Source organism: Psammomys obesus, unplaced genomic scaffold (genome assembly GCF_907164565.1).
Source record: "Psammomys obesus unplaced genomic scaffold, mPsaObe1.curated_primary_1811, whole genome shotgun sequence".
Classification (NCBI taxonomy): domain Eukaryota; kingdom Metazoa; phylum Chordata; class Mammalia; order Rodentia; family Muridae; genus Psammomys; species Psammomys obesus.
The window spans coordinates 16,633,436-16,651,677 of NW_026596057.1; the positions used below are offsets into that span (position 1 = coordinate 16,633,436).

The window sequence follows — 18,242 nt, forward strand, 5'->3', positions numbered from 1 at the left end:
ATATATATATATATATATATATATATATATATATATATATACACACACATGCCAGCACTTCTCCCTTCTCTTGCCTATGCTTAACTCTCTTCCTCCCCTTCCTCCTTGCAGCCTGACCAATTCAAATCCTGGTGACTCTGAAGACTAAGAAGTTTATCCAGCGTCCCTTACCTGCAGTAGGCTTGGTGGTCACATTGCTGTTCTGGTAGATGGGCTGGGTGTTCTCATGCTGTGGCTGACCAATCACGGGTGTCATGGATGGTGTGTTGACATTGGAGAGGATGCAGCCAGTAACCCTCTGGGGAAAAGCAAAAGCACCGAGTCAGTGTCCTTAGCCAAGGGACGCTGAGAATCATGGCCCCATTGCCCCCACGGGCATCTGTCTCCAGCAGACTGGGTCAGCCTCAAGCTGGTGGAGGACCCTGGGGTTGCTTCTATAGGCAGCTAATCATATGGTCTACTCTGGCAGAAAACAGGGGAGCTCAGCAAGAAAAGCTTGGGAAGCAGCATCACATAGCCCTGGACCCTAGTTCAAACTCTCCTTCTTCTAGCTAAGTGACCTGGAATAGTTAATTGCTCCTGAACCTTTATTTTAAGTCAAGTCTGACAATATGCCCCCCCCTTTTTTTTTTTTTGATCTAATGAATCTCAGGCTGGCTTCAAACTATGTAGTTGAGGATGACCTTTTTCTTTTCTTTTTTTTAATATTTATTTATTTTGAGACAGGATTATTCTGTGCAGCCCTGGCTGTTCTGGAACTCAATCTGTTGACCAGGCTGGCCTCAAACTCAGAGATGCACCTGCCTCTGCCTGCAAGTCCCGGGATTAAAGGCCACTACCACCCATGACCTTAAATTTTCTATCCACCTGTCTCTACTTCCTGAGTGCTGGGATTACAGTCTTCAGCCATCCTTTGCAGAAAAAAAAAAAAAAAAAAAGAATCTACATCTGTGCGGAAGTCAGCTATCTTATTCTCTCTCAGGAAGGCAGGCCCACCTTATGCCTCTTTGACTATTGGCAGAAGTACTTGAGCAGGTTCACCTGAGGTGCCCGATAGATGCAGGGCTTTGTGTAACCTTCTGTATGTCACGACTGTCCATGGTCCCCACCTGCTTCATGGGGGCTGGAATGAGATCATATCTGTCGGGGAGCTCTGCAGGCTTGGGAAACATCAGGCCAACCTTGGATGTCATCACCACCTCAGCCTCTGCCAGACACATCAGTGACACGGCCGGCTAGAGAGCAGGACGTATTTGTGTCACGGGAAGTGTGGGTGAGTTTCAAGGCCCCGTGGGCCTGTGCATCACGTATCAGAGCCACATGGTGACTTGAGACACATTATCCATTAGCCTGTGTTATCAGGTCCACTGCTCCCTCCAGCAATGTAGAATATATGGGGCTGAGAAGGTGGCCTTCTCCACAGAAGAGCAGGAAGCAACTCTCCTTTACTCGGGGTCAGAGGGTAACAGAGAACCACAGGACTAAGTGCATATTCAAGGTCCCTTCCCCCAAAATCAGCCTCTCCAGGGTTGATGGTGCCCATTGCATTTTCAGGATTGGAGTCCTGCAGTGAGAGGGACCTTCAAACCCTAGAGATAAGCCAGGAAGATGCTCTCGGCACAGCTTCTGTGGGCCGCCCTGCAGGCAGAATGCCTGGAGTTTTTCTGAGCCCTAGAAGAGCAGGCATTTGGTTTGTGAGTTCATATGTCACTTCCGTCTACTCCTAACACCAGGTCACAGTAGCATCCAGCTGCATCTGTGAAGCTGCTTCCCAGCCCGCCTTGTGGGCCCCTCTGCCCAGCTGTGGCTGATGGAATGAAAGGGTGATCTATGCTCTTTCATTATTATTTTACCACCAGAAAAGACAGTGCCACATTGTCCCTTAATGGCTGCTCTGTGGCCGAGGAATTTCTTCTCTGGCTGAGTCCTTAGTCCCATTTGACTCTCTCTGTCCACAGACCCCACCACTGCCCGTGCCCTGCTCAGCCGTCCACGGCCCTCCCGCCCTCAGCAGTTTACATGCCCAGCCCCGAGTGGCCACCTCCCTGACACGTTTAGCCTCCACGCCAGGAACACCAGCCTCATCCCAGGACTGGGAAGTGTGGGGTTCCCAGAAAGCAGCTCTGAGCCCTGGCTGCAAGGCTGGAGACCATCTGTAACCTCCACCGTCGGCCAGCCTCTGCAGGCGCTGGTGCAGCTGGAGCTTGAGAAGGCCCTTCTCTGGCTCGGGCTCAAGCTTTGGCGTGAGTTAAAGAGGAAGTGCCCAGAAAGCCCAGGCATTGGACAGCCAAACAATTGCCAGGCTCTATGGCCATGATAGCCAGGCCAGCACTCAGGGATGCTGTCAGGGTTTCTGTCTCTCCCTAGGCCTCTGTGTGACTAAAAAGAACACAGGTTCCCGGATGACACTCCGCTCCCCAGCGCAAGGGGCAAGTGTGAGAAATAAACTAATGTAAGTCCCTGGTGAGTTTATTTGTTACCACAGCACAGCTTCACCTGCCTGACTAACACATTCTTTTAGCTCTCTGTCGAGGAGACTACCCAGAAGAGAAGTGAGAGTGACCCTGTCTCACAGAGAACGAATCAGGATAGGTATGAAGGGTTCCAAAGACAGCAGGAAAGATTGGTTCTGTTTCATTCTACAGAACAACGTAATAGACCGGAACAGCAGTCTGCTGGTCCTCCATGCTCCTCTCACTCCTGGTCCCCTACGGTGTTCTGGGACCCCAAATCATATATAGTAAGATGAAGCCCGGCTGTGTGGTTGTTTGCAGGGTGGGGAGGTCAGGGCCTGCCCTGTGAAGATGGCGACAGCCCTCCCTCCAACGGCAAGGAGAGGGCAGGATGCAGGTCTCCTCCGATCAGAATGATGTTTAGGGTATTTAGCGCTTGGGGCCTCTCCACGCAGAGTGTGGGGAGATGACCACAAAGGGCAGCTTCCTCTATCTGTCAGCCTGTCAGTCAGGTTTTTGGCCATGGATAGGGCTGTTTTTCATCCTGTCCCTCTTGATTTCGTGGAGGGCATTCTGCCCACATTGCGGTTGGTGCTGCTGGTACGCAGCCAGCCCTAGGTCACTGGAAGTTCTATACTGCAGTGGGGAACACAGGTGCTTTCTTCCATCCGTGGTCAATACATGTCCACTGTGAGTCCTCGGGTACACAGACTCCTCTCTCTGCTTCCTGTTACCCCATAATAAAGCAGGGATCAGGCACTGTTGTCTGTGAGGTTTTTAGATGGAGGAATGCATGGGGATGATGGAGCATTGATCCTTAGGCATGGTATCTTAGCCTGGGACTGGGATCCTTTGGGTCCCTAACAGATGGGGAAGGAACCCGGCAACTTGTACCAAGTCTAAGAGGACACTATTTTTTATCCCAGGCTAATGACACTGAATTTATGATCCTTCAATCTCTACCTCCCAATATAGAGGCGCACATCCCTACATCCAGTTTTTATCTGGCGCTGGGGATCAAACCCAGAGTTTCACACATGCTAAGCAAGCATTCCAGTAACTGAGCTACCTCCTCAGCCCATAGGGTACTTCTCTTCCCTTGCCCAGCCCCATCTTCTCCTCACTGAATAATTACAATTCTAGTCTTCTTCAGCCCTCCTTGAGCTTGCTTCTCCAGCAGATGTCAAATCCAGCCCTGACAGCCTCTTAGCATCGCCAATTCGGAGGACATGTCAGAGAGTCGAAGAAGGCAGGGAGCAAGGCTGGTGCTGCTCCAGGGTCCTAATTCCCTGGCACTCAACAAGGGCTGTTCCACCTCACAACTAACTGGCAGGGAAGCAGGAAGGAGATGCCAGGCCAGCAGGTCAGCAGGTCAGCAGGTCAGCAGTAGCCCTCCCCTCCCCCTCTCCCGTACCCTGCTGATCCGCTCACCCTCAGCCTCGGCCCAGCCTACCTTCATGAGGTCTCGATGGTGCTCCAGCACGCTGCAGGTTGTCTGCCAGGTGTCCTGGTAGCATTCCCATGGGTCCACCCTGCCAGCACACGAGAGGTTGTCCTTACTGTCCATTCCAGGCGCTCCCTCCTCCCTGCTTCCTCCCAAGGCTCAGGGAGTTTAGCAGGCCGTGGGCTTAGATCTCAAATCGGGTTAAGCCAGGCTGTGAAATATGTTCCTGAGCCTCAGTTTCCCTCTCTGTAAAATGGGAGGAATCTAGCGCAGGTGTGTAAGGAAGATGCTGCTGTCAGCCTTCCTGAGTTTAACCCCAGCTCAGCACTCTTGAGCTTGGAGAATTTTATATGCAGGATAGCTTGTACTTATTCCCCTATGGAGATCTCCAGGCTCTTACAGAATTGTGATAAGGATTAGAAGAGCCAGGGGCTCATCAAGCTGGGACTGAGGCTGTCCTTGCTGCAAGCCCTGGCGAAAAGCCCATCAACCTCAACTCGGCACTGCGGCACGGCGGCACGGCGGCACAGTGCCACGAGGCTGGACAGTGCCATGACTGCTAGACTGGAGGGTGCAAACCCACAGGCCAGGTCACTCTCCCTGAGCAGGAGGCTGGGAAGTGAGCAGGGATCCTGCCCCAGACTCCTGGTGCCTCCCTTGGCCTCAATTGCCAACTTAATGAGCTGCTAAATTGAGAGATTTCTGAAGTGTTCTCTTAACGTTGAGCAGCCCTGGCCGCCCACTGCCGTGAGCATGAGCCTCAGGTTTCCTGAGCTGAGATCTGACTAAGTGAAAATGGAGGGGTCTGAGCAGCCTCACCAGGTTCTTTCTGCCCTGCCCCTGTGAGCACAAGTATGGGAGGCAAGCAAGCCCCACTCCCTGGCCTCACCAAACAGGTGTCCTGGGGCAGGGCTACCTTCCAAGAGCTCGACCTCAGGCTCCTTAGACATCTCAGTTCTGTTTTTCCCAGTGAGGCAGGCAGTAAGCCCTCAGCAAGTAGTCATTGGATCAATTGCGTTACTCCACAATTTTCTGAGAAGATCAAAGTAGGCGCAGCCTTCTGGCCATTGTTTTCTCGCCTGGACTCATTTCCCAAAGGCAGTTAAACATTCACTTACAGCTCTAAGAGGTGTGGTTTCTAATCCTGACTCCATCACAGATGCCCTGTCCTCCAGCACTGGACTTCTTGGGCCCATTTCTCATCTGAGAAAAGCAGCCTCTTTCTATCTAACTTTTTTTTTAAGATTTATTTTTATTTATGTGAGGGTGCCTGTGGAGGCCAGAGAGGGTTGTCAGAGCCCCTGGAGCTGAAGTTACATACAGGTAGTAGTAAGCTGCCTGCCCAAGGTGGGTGCTGGGAACCGAACTCATGACCTCTAGAAGAATAGCAAGTGCTCTTAACTGCTGAGCCATATTTTCAGTCCTCAGCTGGAAAGAAAGGCCCTCAAGGGTGAGGCTTCTCGTACAAATCACCGTGCAGGCCCCCATGGACCACTTTGAAATTATTACCATGGCTTCCCCTCACTGCCTTCAGCTCTGCTTGCCCCTCCCTCCTGGGTTAACTGCAGCCCTTACTCACTCTGAGGTCAGTGCCCCTCCCCTCCTGGAAGCTTCTAGGTGCTGCTTATTTTTCCAGCGTAGGAAATTAAAGAGCAAATGATGTGCCATTATATTTTTTTAAACACCATCTTCTCATGCAAATTATAACGGCAGGAACTGGGGGGACATAATTAGCATAATTAGTGGAAGCTTGCTTTAATTACACTGCTGGCTCAGAGCATGGGGAGCACTGCCATCTCAGTGGAACAGCTAGTCTAACGGGAGTGGGGAGCGCTGATTAGGAAGACAGCTCTAGGTCTGACTTGGTAGGGAAGCCCTAGAGGGTGCTGCTCATGTCCAGGCGTCACTGTGGACCTCAGAAGGACACCCATCTCAGAAATGGGCAGGAATCGAGTCATTGAGAGGATTTGGGGACCAGGCCCCTCCCCCAGAGATGTTTTTGGAAACTCTTAAGATCACACCAGCAGCCACAGGTGGAACTCCGTTAGCCAACTCTTTAATGTTGTGAGCCTGATTGTTTGGTTCAAAAATAAACAAAGTTATTCATGGGGCCACCACTGGAGACCTACCGAATTCCGGCCAGTTACAGGGCTAATATCTCTCCTACTTCCTCACCCTTGGGGGTTCCAAGCTACTGACTCTTCCTCTTTTCCATCCCATCCCAGTGAGCCCAGGGCTATCCCAGCCCTACCTGATCCAGTCGGAATTCTGGACAGCCAGCTGACACATGATGAGACGGTGCCGACTCGACACAAGGCCCTGGGAAGCAACAAGACCCTCAGTCTCCCACGGCGCCCAGAAACGCCCACCCAGAACACCCCATTACAAAGCATGTTTGATGGTGAGAGGAAATGAGGGACGTGCCCCCGCCCCTGACCTGTCCCTCTGCCACACACACAGACATTGGGTGACAAGGGGAAAAAGAAAAAGGGTGAAGGATATGTGCCATGCATCACACTGCATCAGAGTCTGAACTAGTCAGTACCCGCTCTACGTGGATCTAAGATTTGACCTGAGTTGAGCTTGGTGAGCCTGGTTTGGTGATTAGAGCATCCATGGGAGAAACAGGAATGACTGAGATAGTGCCCACATGTTTTTTGAGGACTGGTGGCATATTATAAGCAGCATTGGGATGCTTCTTCCAAAATAAAATTCTTAGGAAATATTTGTCCAATGCAGCTCAACCCATAACCTGCTGCCAGTGTGGCTGAGCCTGGCACAGTCACACTGAGCAGGCACGCTCCCCTTTCTCTGTGAGCAGTTGGCTGTGGTGGGCGGCTGGCCATCCAGCTGTGGCCAGACACCCGGTCTGACAGTGGTCCTGGGACAAAAGCCAGATGCCTACTGTCAGGCATTTACCATTTCCAGGAATTTCCTCAGAGAGGACAGGGGGGCAGTTTTATCAGGTGAGGAGGGAGGGCGAAGGGAGAGCGGGCCAAGAAGAGAACTCACCTGTTTGCCATAGGAGTCGTGGACCGGAGAGACAATGCCACCAATCACGATAAACCTTCCAGTCTTGTGCAGATAATCCCTGGCTCTTTCTAATTAAGAGGAGAAAACCGAACGTTAGAAGAGAGGAAAGGTGTGTCTTAAAGGTGATAATTGGAGTCACCCGCAGCTGAGGTTAGGTACTTGCTATTTAAGTAGAAGGCGTCAACTTTCAAAGCGTCAACTCAAAGGTCGGGGAGGCAGACCTTAGCCCCAGACACTGAAGGATTTATAACTTGAAGGGTTTAATACAGTGGTGAAGGGTCTGTGTTGGAGAAGCCACAGTAGCTTGGAGGGGTTTTAAAACAAGCACCTCATTAAGAGGCCTTAAAACTAAAACAGCTGATTGGAATTTGCTCCTGTTGTCGCTTGCAGAAATTCCAGTGAGGAGCCCTAACAGAAAAGGTAAGCCTCCTTAGAATATGAAAGATGTACTGATTGCCCCATCTAACTGCCTAGACGGAAGAAGCAGGAAAACAAATTTAAAGGGCCTTGTACATAATCATAGGGAATTAACTATCAGCCTAGAGTCGACATCATCAGAGTTGCTTGAGAATAAAAAAACGCCCAGCCAAACAAAATCCTCCTTGAGGGTGTCATATCGCTTATCCAAACTGATGAGGCGAGGTTCACTTTCGGGAGAAAAGCTAGTGAACTAGAAGAGCTTAAAAGTCTAGTCCTAAAGGCTGGAGAGATGGCTCAGTGGTTAAGAGTGCTCTCTGCTCTTCCTAAAGGACCCGGATTCAATTCCCAGCACTCACATGGCAGCTCACAACTGTCTGTAAGGGTAATTCCAAGGGATCTGACACCTTCACACTAATGCACATTAAACAAATTATTAAAAGAAAAGTCTAGTCCTGTTTTATTTCCAAGGGAGACCATTAAACAGATTCTATCAGTATATTTTTTTAAGGTGTGTGTGTGTGTGTGTGTGTGTGTGTGTGTGTGAGTATCTGCGCACGTGTGTATGCAGACACCTGAGACAATCCAGGAGAGGGCGTCAGATACCTTGGGGCTGGAGTTACAGGAGCCTGTGAGGCCACATGTGGACGTCGGGACATGAACACGGGTCCTCTGGAAGAACAGTGTTCACTCTTAATCTCGGAGCCAACTTTCCAGACCTCTCTACTTTATTTTTTGAGACAAGGTCTCTCACTGAAGTTCACTGACTTTCCCTCAACTAGTTACCAGTGACCCCCTGCCTCATCCTTCTGTCTCTGCTTTCTGAAGTACTGAGGTGGCCATACATGCTGCCACGCCTTTATTTGTTTGTTTATTGAAGACAGGATTTCTCTGTGTAGCCCTGTCTGTTCTGGAACTCACTATGTAGACCAGGCTGGCCTCTAACAGAGATCTGCCTGCCTCTACCTCCCAAGTAATGAGATTAAAGGTATGTGCTACCATGCTATGCTTTTTCTGTGTATGAGTGTTTTTGCCTGCATGTATGTACACATACCATGTACATGCCTAATGTCCTCAGAGGCCAGAAGAGGGCTTCAGACCTCCTGGATGGTTGCTAGTTGCCATGTGGGTGCTGGGAACTGAACCTTGGTCCTATGTGGGAACAGCAAGCACTCTTAACCATTGGGCTATCTCCTTAGCCCCTCAACTGTCTTTTTAAGTGAATGCTGGGGATCAAAGCCAGGTCCTCCAGCCTGAAGTAAACGCCTCACCGACTGAGGCAATGCGGAGGCCCCAGGCATGAACATCGTGGTTGGGGAATCAGTGAGTGAAAGAAGAGCGAAGGCAGCAAGGCTGGTTGTAGATTTTACAATCGGGTTTTCACGACCCTGGTGGCTCTGTCAGCATTTAGAAATAATTCTTACCACAGTTGCTGCTTTTATCCCTCCAGTGAGAAAGCCTTTAAGAAAAACTTACTGGCTGTTTTTAATATCATTTTAGATTTTTTTCCCCCAAAGTAGATGGAGAGATTATACTTATAATTCAATAAACCTGGCTCCATTCCTTTTACTCCCTCCCCCCCTCCCCCGCCCCTGCACAGGGTCCCCACCACAAACAACCTTGCACTTGTGATGCTCGTTGGCTCCACTCCATTAGCGGCTGTGCTTGGTCTACAGAAAGATTCATTCTGTGCTATAGGCTTCTACAGGTTTTGACAAGCGTGGGACGAACACCTGTCATGAAACACCGCACCCAGGGTTTGACTGCCCGAGGTCTACAGTGCTTCGCCTGCTTGTTCCTCCTTCTCGCCCCGGCCTCTGCCAGCCATGCTTCCTTACTATTTCTTGAGATTTGCTACTGCTAGGTGGTCAGAATGATGCGGTGTGCAGTCTCTGCAGACTGGGTCCTTCCATTGAACACCACGCACTTAAGTTCTTCCTGTCTTATTGTGCTGGTAGCTAGTTTTATGTCAACTTGACACGAGCTAACATCATCTGAGAGGAGGGACCATCCATTAAGAAAACGCCTTCATGGAAACCTACAGAATCGACTCACCTGAGCTCATGGGGGCTTACAGATACTGAACCACCAACCAGGGCACATACGTGGGACTGACCTAGGCCCTCTGTGCATACATTACGGTTGTGTAGCTTGGCCTTCTTGTGAGACCCCTAACAGTGGGGGCAGGGGCTGCCTGTGGCTCTGTTGCCTTCCTTTGAACGCCTTTCCCCCTACTGGGCTGCCTTATCTAGCTTCAGTAGGAAAAGTGCCTAGTCTCACTGCAACTTGATATGCCAAGGCTGGGTGATATCCATGGGAGCCCCTCCCCTTCTCTGAAGAGAAGGGGAGAAGGAGTGGATGGGAGATTTGAGGGGAAAGGATTGAAGAAAAGGGGAGGAGGGAGAGAGGAGAAACTATGGTCAGGATATCAAGTAAATTAATTAGGTAATTTTAGAAAGTTACAAAAACAGCTCGAACACTGAAATTAATCAGGCCCAGTACCATAAACTCAATGAATTTCTATATATTTAGAGTAGCCATCCAGAGCAGAAGCTGTAAATTTTGTAATTTCAGTCATATTTTGTAATTTCAGTATCAAATATATTTTTATGAGCTATAAAAAAACAGAAAGAAAGAAAGAAAAAAAGAAAGAAAGAAAGAAAGAAAGAAAGGAGGAAGAAAGGAAGAAAGAAAGAAAGGAAGGAAGGAAGGAAGGAAGGAAGGAAGGAAGGAAGGAAGGAAGGAAGGAAGGAAGGAAGAAACATATAAGAGGCAAGCCCATAGGATATGGAAGGGCCAGCCCATAGTGGGTGAGGTCATTCCAGAGCTGGTGATCTTGGGTTCTATAAGAAAGCAGGCTGAGCAAGCCATGAGGAGCAAGCCAATAAGCAGCACCTTTCTGTGGCTTCTACATCAGCTCCTGTCCTATTTGAGTTGCCCTCCTGACTTCCTTTGAACAGAAATATGGAAATGTAAGCCCAATAAGCCTTTCCCTCCTAAGCTGCTTTGGTCCTGGCGTTTCATCATAGTATAGTGACACAAATGAAGACACTTACCATGGTTAAATAGTTTATTTCTTGCCAGGCATGGTGGCACATGCCTGTAATCCCAGCACTCTGTGAGCAGGGGCAGGCGGACCACTGTGAGTCTGAGGCCAACCTGCTCTACAAAGTGAGTCCATGACAGCCAAGCTCTTTCCCATGTCTAACAAGTCTGGTCTGACCAGCACGCTCCTGCTTTGGACTTAATTGCCTAGCACTTCACTAGGTATTCAGGTTAGAGGACCAGGGGATTCTCTCAGCTCCTCTCCTATTTTATGGATTTCTCAAAGATGGACACCTTGCTAAAGGTCAGAATTCCCAAGTGCACAGCCAGAGTGCGGGTGGGGTCAGCATATTGCATGAGAGGCAAACTGGATCAAAGATGATTCACACTATGCTGCATGTAGGCCAAACAATATTGACACTGCCTTTGAATCAGTGTGTGGGTGGCTCCCAGTGGGCTCTAATCTGACACCCATGCCAAAGGCTTCTTCGGTTCTTAAACACCCAGTGGAGTGATGTGTCTCTTGAGCAATAGGTTCTCGGTAAATGTCCTTGCACAGGAAGCGCGTGAAACCCTCAGTGCTCTCCTGCTCCTGCAGAGTGTCCTTCTCTAAGTGACCCTGAGCTGCCCACTCTGGTCCTTAGACTACACTCATAATATCCAGGGAACACCCACTGTACCTTACTAGCTGTCACTCTTTTCTCCCGGCCAAGAGCAGTGACTCCTTCCCCTTGCGATTCTCCAGAACTCATTGCCTCGGACAGAGGCAGCTTCTGACAGGAATCTCCCGACGCTAACCAAGCAGTTCAACCAGAAGTGTTATTGTGATCAAGCAGCTCAGCTCAATGTAGGAAATGCTTGTGGGACGTAAAACCCACCATGGCTGCTGGAGGGATGTGAGATTGAAGGTGACTTTAACACTCTCTTTACTGGTTGTGTGTACATGGGGCCTGTGTCTGGAAAACGGTTTCACGGCAGTCTTTCCCAACCTGTGTGCTCTACGGGCTTTCCAGTCACTCTTCTGAAATGATCCCAGAGCCTTTCAAGGAAGGAGGTGTGATGTAGATGTCTTATTAAAGGCCCAGCTCTCCATGATCCCTTCTCTGCGGTCTGGCTAGCTGCAGGGCTGTGAATTAAGTGTCATCCACTGCAGAAAGAGTCCTGGATGTGGACACTCAGCAGTTTTCTCTGCACCTTGTTATTCTCTACCTTGAATGGAACGTCGGGCAGAGAAGAGTTTGGCAGCCTCCCAGACAAGTGGCCAGGAACAGGTGTAATCATTCTCTGTTTTCCAAGGAGAGTCCAAGTGTCAGAGACGTCTGCCTAGGATGACACCGGAGCTCTGTAGGAACCATAGCTCGATAGGAACCACACATACTGAGTGGAAGGTGTCTAGATCAAAGTCCACTCCCTTGATTTCTCTGAGGCTTGACTTGTCTTCCGTGTATGATTCATACAAGGACCAGCTAAAATCACAGATATTAAAATGCACAGAGCTAACGGGGCGCAGTGGCGCTCAACGGTAGTCCTAACACTTGGGGAGGCAGAGGCAGGCGGATCTCTGTAGGCCAGCCTGGTCTACAAAAGGAGAGCCCAAGACAGCCAAGGCTACACAGAGAAACCCTGTCTCAGGAACAAAACAAAACCAAAACTGCACAGAGCTATCCATAATAGCTCATGCCTAAATCCCGGCACTTGGTAGTGAAGGCAGGAGGATCGAAGATGAAGACTAGCCTCTGACATAGAATCTTGTCTAGAAAATAAAGTTTCCAACTCATCCTATGAAACTGCTATGGTCTTGATACCCAAGCCAGAAAAAGATAGTATATAAAAGAAACTGCAGACCCATATTATTAAGAACATTTGTACAAAAATCATTAACAAAATATTAGTAAACAGGATCCAGATATGTGTGTGTGTAGAAAGAACTACAGGGACCAAGAGGCTCATATCCCAGGGAAGCTAAGCCATCTTGATATTTGAAGTACTATCCAGCCAGGCAGTGGTAGCAAATGCCTTTAATCCCAGCTCTCAGGAGGCGGAGGCAGGAGGATCTCTGAGTTCAAGTCTAGCCTGGTCTACAGAGTGAGTTCCAGGATAGCCAAGGCTATACACAGAGAAACCCCATCTCCAAAACAAAACACAACAACAACAAACCATATACACCATTTTGTGTAATTCATCATTGTCCTAATTTATTCTCTATTTCTATGATAAACCAAAGAAACTCAGGGAAGAAAGGGTTTATTGGGCTTATATGTTCGGATCCCAGGCCATCATTGAGGGAAGCCGAAGCAGGAACCTAGAGGCAGGAACTGAAGCACAGACCATAGAGAACTACTGCTTACTGACTTGCTCCCCCCGACTTTCTCAGCTTGCTCCTCTCTCTCCACCCCACCCCCAGCTCATTAGTTTGCCTTCTTCAACCATGTGCCCATGGGTGGCTCCATCCCTAGGCCTTCCCTCATCAATCAGTAATCAAGATAATGTCTCATAGTCATTCTAAGGGAGGCAATTTCTCGATTGAGGTTCCCTCTTCCCAACTGGCTCTAACTTGTGGCAAATTGACAAAGTACAACCATAATTAGCAGGCCAAAGAAGAAAATTCATCTCATCCCATCCGTGTGCAAAAAGTAGTTGAGAAATTCACTCTTGCCTTGAGATAAAACCTTACTAAAGTAAGAACAGAAAGATACTCTCTTTTTTTTCTATAATTTATTTTAATTTTTATTTTATGTGCATCAGTATGAGTATGTCAGATCCCTTGGAACTGGAGTTACAGACAGTTGTGAGCTGCCATGTGGGTGCTAGGAATTGAACCTGGGTCCTTTGGAAGAGCAGACAGTGCTCTTAACCACTGAGCCATCTCTCCAGCCAGAAAGACACTCTCGTAACTGACAAAGAATATCTACAAAATTCTATGGCTAATATACGTAAGTGGGAGAGACGCTTTCTCCCTAAATTCAGGAACAAGGCAAAGATGTCTGCGCCCATCACTGTCACTTGACCAAGTACCATCATAGCAGTGAGTACATGAGGCAAGAAATCCATAAAGCAGCTCCTAGAACTAATTAATGCACTGCACTCAGCAGTCACTGACCAGATTCATAGAATTAAACTAAGTTAGTTCCTCTTCTCTTTCTTTTTTCTTTTCTTTCTTTCTTTTTTATTTTTTGAGACACGTAGTCTTGGCTGTGCTGAAACTTGCTCTATATACCAGGCTGGCCTCGAACTCACAGACATCTGTCTGCCTCTGCCTTCCAAGTGCTGGGATTAAAGGTGTGTGCACTATCACTGCCCAGCAGAAAACTAAGTCATTTTTATATGCCAGCAGCCAAAATAAAAATATAAGAAATTTGTATAAGACTCAATACAATAAAGATTTTTTTCAAAATGATATCTAAATTTAATGTAATTCATATCAAAATCCCAGCAAGACTTTTTAAAAAAGATTTTATTATGTATTTTTATAATATATATTTAGAAAAAATTTTTGAGAATATTTTTATTATATATTATGTATTATTACATATACAGTGTTCTGAATGCATGTATGCCTGTACACCAGAAGAGGGCACCAGATCTAATTTTGGATGGTTGTGAGCCACCATGATGTAGTTGCCGGGAATTGAACTCAGGATCTTTTTAAGAGCAACCAGTGCTCTTAACCTCTGAGTCATCTCTCCAACCCTTTAAAGTGAAGACTTTTAAAAGTGAAATGTTTAAAATGTATTTGGAAAGACAAGGAACTAGAATAATTCATAGAGTTTTATTTGTAGGAACCAATAGAGGAGAGAACTGAAATGTCCTACAATCTGAAACCATTTCACACCACAGAGTTCTGCTCATCAATGGGAGACGAGGATAAAAAATGCACTCAGCAATTTGAATGTGTTTTAGGCAGGCTCCTCAGCACTGTGACAGGCGCCCAAGGGAACAACTAAAGGAGGGGGTTTTATTTTGGCACACTGTTTCAGAGTTTAGGTACAAGGTTGGCTGGTTCTATTGTTTCCGGACCATAATAAAGCATCACAGCAGAGGGTATGAAAGGGCAAAGTCCACTCACCTCCTGGAGGTCAGGAAGCAGACAGCAAGGGTTGGGGTAGAGGTGGCGTCTGGGAAACATATTTATATTCCTTTAAAGACACATCTCAATACTTCATGGGTAGACCACAGTTTATTCAGCCATTTCATTTATTTGTTTCTGTATTTAGCCCTACCTCTGGAAATTCCTATCACTTATCAAGAACATCATTAAATCATAAACCACCTGTGGATTATTCCATTGATGAGAGGCAGGAAATCCTGCTGCTAAGGTTGCAGGCCACAATGACCACAGAGCCCTGAACTCAGTACAAAAATGGAAGACTTCTTTGTCATCAGGGCTTCCTCTTCTCTGCCTGGGGAGCCCAGATCCCCACATCTACCTGAGGAATGTCACATAGGCCCAACTCCCTTTCTCCCAATAAGCACCTGGAAGACCTCTCCATGCAAATGAGGCTTCCAAATACCTTAAGCCCCCAGCCACTGATCTATATCCACCCAGAATATCCCACCCTCTCCCAAAGTTCTATATAAACCCTTTTTACCCAGAATAAAATTGAACTGCTTCACCGAAGCTAGTCCGGGAAGTCTGTCATTTCTGTTTGTGTTCATGGGCCACTGAATCGAATCCCCAGTTCATCCCTTCTGCTCCTTTTGCCCTTATGGTCTGATACTGACCGGACCGGAAAGGAAGGTTCACAGTGAATCAGAGCCCTGATGATCCAACCACTTCCCAAAGTCCCACGGCTGAACTCTGCTTGCACTGGGCACCAAGACTTCAATATCCAAACACTTCATATCCAAAGCACAAGAGGTGCTTAGAGGAACAATTTTAAGCTTAGTGAAAAAAAAAAAGGCAATCCGAAAAGTCGATAGGTGCGTGATTCAATGTATGTATATTAAGTTGTCAAAAAGATTAGCCATTGCCAGGGGGTAGGGCTGGGAGGAAGGGTGATGTGACTTACAGCTCCAGGGAGAGTTTTGTATAATGGTCCAGGCTTTGTTTTTTTTTCAAAAGATTATTTTAAATTATGTGTGTGATTGTAGGTGTGTGCGTGTGAGTATAGGTGTCCACAGAAAGCAGAGACATCTGATCACCTGGAGCTGGAGATATAGTTGTTCTCGAGCCACTTGACGCAGGTGCTAAAGATCAAACTTGGTCAGTTTTAACCGCTGAGCTATCTCTCCGACCTTATAAACCAGTTCATTTCCATAATTGTGTTGGTTATCGAAATCTATACTTGAGGTAAATTGGCATATCCTTGATGCTCATATACACACACAGCTGTGCCAGTGTCAAGGTCTTCGTTCTGACACTATAGTTCCACAAAATGTGACCAAGCCGATGAATGTTTGTGGCCCTCCCAGATTCATTTGTTGAATCCTAAGCTCCAAAGTGTTGTCATCTGGAGCTGAGGTCTTGGACAGGTGATGCATTGTGAGAGTGGAGCCCTCAGGAATGCCTGTGCCCAAGGGAGATCGTTGGTTCCTCTGTTGCCTTGCCACCCTGTGAGGACATACAGGAGCTGAGTCTAGGAGGAACGGATTCTTACCAGACACTGACTGTGCTGGCACCCTGAGGTGGGTCTTCCCCACCATCCAGAACTGTGATCAATGTATGTATGTTGTTTACAAGTTTCCCAGTCTCAGGTTTTTGTTACAGAACGTCAAATAGACTAAGACAGTAACCACTGGCAGAAACTAGATGGCCACAAGAATGGCTGTCTTATCTTTGCAACTTCCTACGCATTAATTATTATTTCAAAACAAACTACAATTTTAAAGCTCATAGTAAAACCACCAGATGTCACACTTTTAGGACAGTGTTGAACAAATCCAGGCAAATGGCCAGCAAGCTGGCCCCACATGGGTACTTCGGGAACTTTCCATTTTGGCTGCTGTTTGGATGTGACAGTACTGAGCCTCTCAAATTTCCGTGTGCATATCTAGAACCAGGATGCCATGGAGCCAGTGTCTGGTGAGCCTGTCCCTCCTACGTGGCACCTCCCGGATGTGTTCACGTGGTGGGAGAGCAATAGAGGAGCAAAAGTGCTCCCTGAAGCACAAGCCCTTCCGGGGCCTGGGCTCTCACGAATAGTCAGTTCCCTAAGGTCTCACCTCCCTACCCGAGACAGTGGAGAATAGGAGTCAATGTGTGAAGTCTGGAAGGACTCACATTCGGCTCACAGCAGTCACATTTTGTACACCTATGGTACAGTAACCACTGATGGAGCTTGTCAGAGTCTAGACTCCGACTCTGTGGGTTGGATAGAGCCTGGCATCACAGTAGAGGTGAGGATGAGGTGACGGGTAAGGGCTTACCTAGGTCCAGGGTCAGATCCTGCCTTTACGTAAAACATTGCTATTTTGTTCATCTGAGTGTGGATTTTGTGTGTGTGTGTGTGTGTGTGTGCGTGTGCGTGTGTGTGTGTGAATTACTTTTGATGTTTAAAAATATTGTTCATCTGCTGATGAGATGGCTCAGCAGGTGAAGGGACTTGCTGCCAGGCCTCATGACCTGAATTTGTTCCCGGGGTAAGCACACGGTGTCTGTATGCTCATGCACGCACTCACTCATGTACACTAAACAAATGGGAAAATATTGTTTATATCAACTGTCCAGCATAAGAGTGCCCCTTAAATTTTTCACTGTCCTCAACTAGTTTTAGGATATACAACAAGCTCCCAACTAGACCAACACCACTGCCCTCCAGCTACACTCTTGCATGTGCCTGTGTGTGTGTGTGTGTGTGTGTGTGTGTGTGTGTCTCCTATAAGGTTAAGATGCAACCTCCCTTCCCCCCTGCCGACACACACACACAGAGCTGTCCACTTTCATCCACTCTCCTACAACCTTGCATAACAAGGCCCTTTCTGGGTCTTGGTAGAAAGCCAGTAGTCCATTGGCAAAGATGTAGCTAGGGCCCTGGAATTTAATTTCATGCCAGGCCTCCCAAAATGCATTCTATTTTCATCCGTATACCCCAGGGAAGGAGCCAAATTGCTCTGAAGTTTACGCTCTGCTATCCTGGCTCTTCTTCTACTGTCATGGAGGAGGAGACCAGAGTCAACAGCTCCACTGTCCTTTTTCTGTCCTTAGGGCCATGGATCCTGGCTTATTCCAGGCCACTGAGACCCAGGAAAATCTCTGTCCTGATCAGCTGCTGCTAGACTGACCTGAGGACAGAGACAGCACAGGTGATCTGTCTGTTAGTAAAAATCCAAAAGACGGACCTTCCCAGGGCTCCTCAGGGAACCTGGCTGATATTTGTAATCTGCTCTTCCCTTGCAGGCAGAGTTCGTGGAGGGGAACACTGCGTTCAGGGTGTCAATACTAACTCAGTTTTTCCTTTTGGGTTGCAATTAGACATGACTGCAGCCAGTGTTCGCAGCTGGAGCTGCCTGGGTCTTCCTTGTCTGTGAATTGCACTGACTCTGTCTGGATTTGTAAACATTCTAGATTGCAGAAAGATCAAAAATTGGGTAATAAGGAAGAATTAGAGCTATGAGTCCCTCTAGGCAGCATTATTTCTGCTTAGAGATTATGAAAAAATATTTTATTTTCTTTCCTTTTTAATTTGTTTGTTTGTTTTGTTTTTTGAGTCAAGGGTTTCTCTGTGTAATAGTCCTGGCTGTCCTGGCTGTCCTGGACATCCTGGACTAGCTTTGTAGACCAGGCTGGCCTTGAACCCACAGAGATTGACCTGTCTCTGCCTCCCAAGTGCTGGGACTAAAGGTGTGCAAAAAAATAATTCTTAAAGGAGTCATCCCTATGGCCTTCCATACTGACCCCTGAGCATTCTCCA

General features: G+C 47.7%; 1 protein-coding gene across 1 annotated transcript in view; it reads right to left on the bottom strand.

Moving 5' to 3' along the window:
- Nmnat2 (nicotinamide nucleotide adenylyltransferase 2) overlaps window positions 1-18,242 on the bottom strand; it is a 160,156-nt gene that overhangs the window by 30,721 nt on the left and 111,193 nt on the right. The window contains exons 2-5 of the mRNA XM_055624471.1: window positions 6,910-6,998; window positions 6,149-6,216; window positions 3,907-3,985; window positions 172-298 (exon numbers count right to left, since the gene is read on the bottom strand). Coding sequence (XP_055480446.1) covers window positions 172-298; window positions 3,907-3,985; window positions 6,149-6,216; window positions 6,910-6,998 — 363 coding nt within the window. The remainder of the gene's footprint in view (window positions 1-171; window positions 299-3,906; window positions 3,986-6,148; window positions 6,217-6,909; window positions 6,999-18,242) is intronic.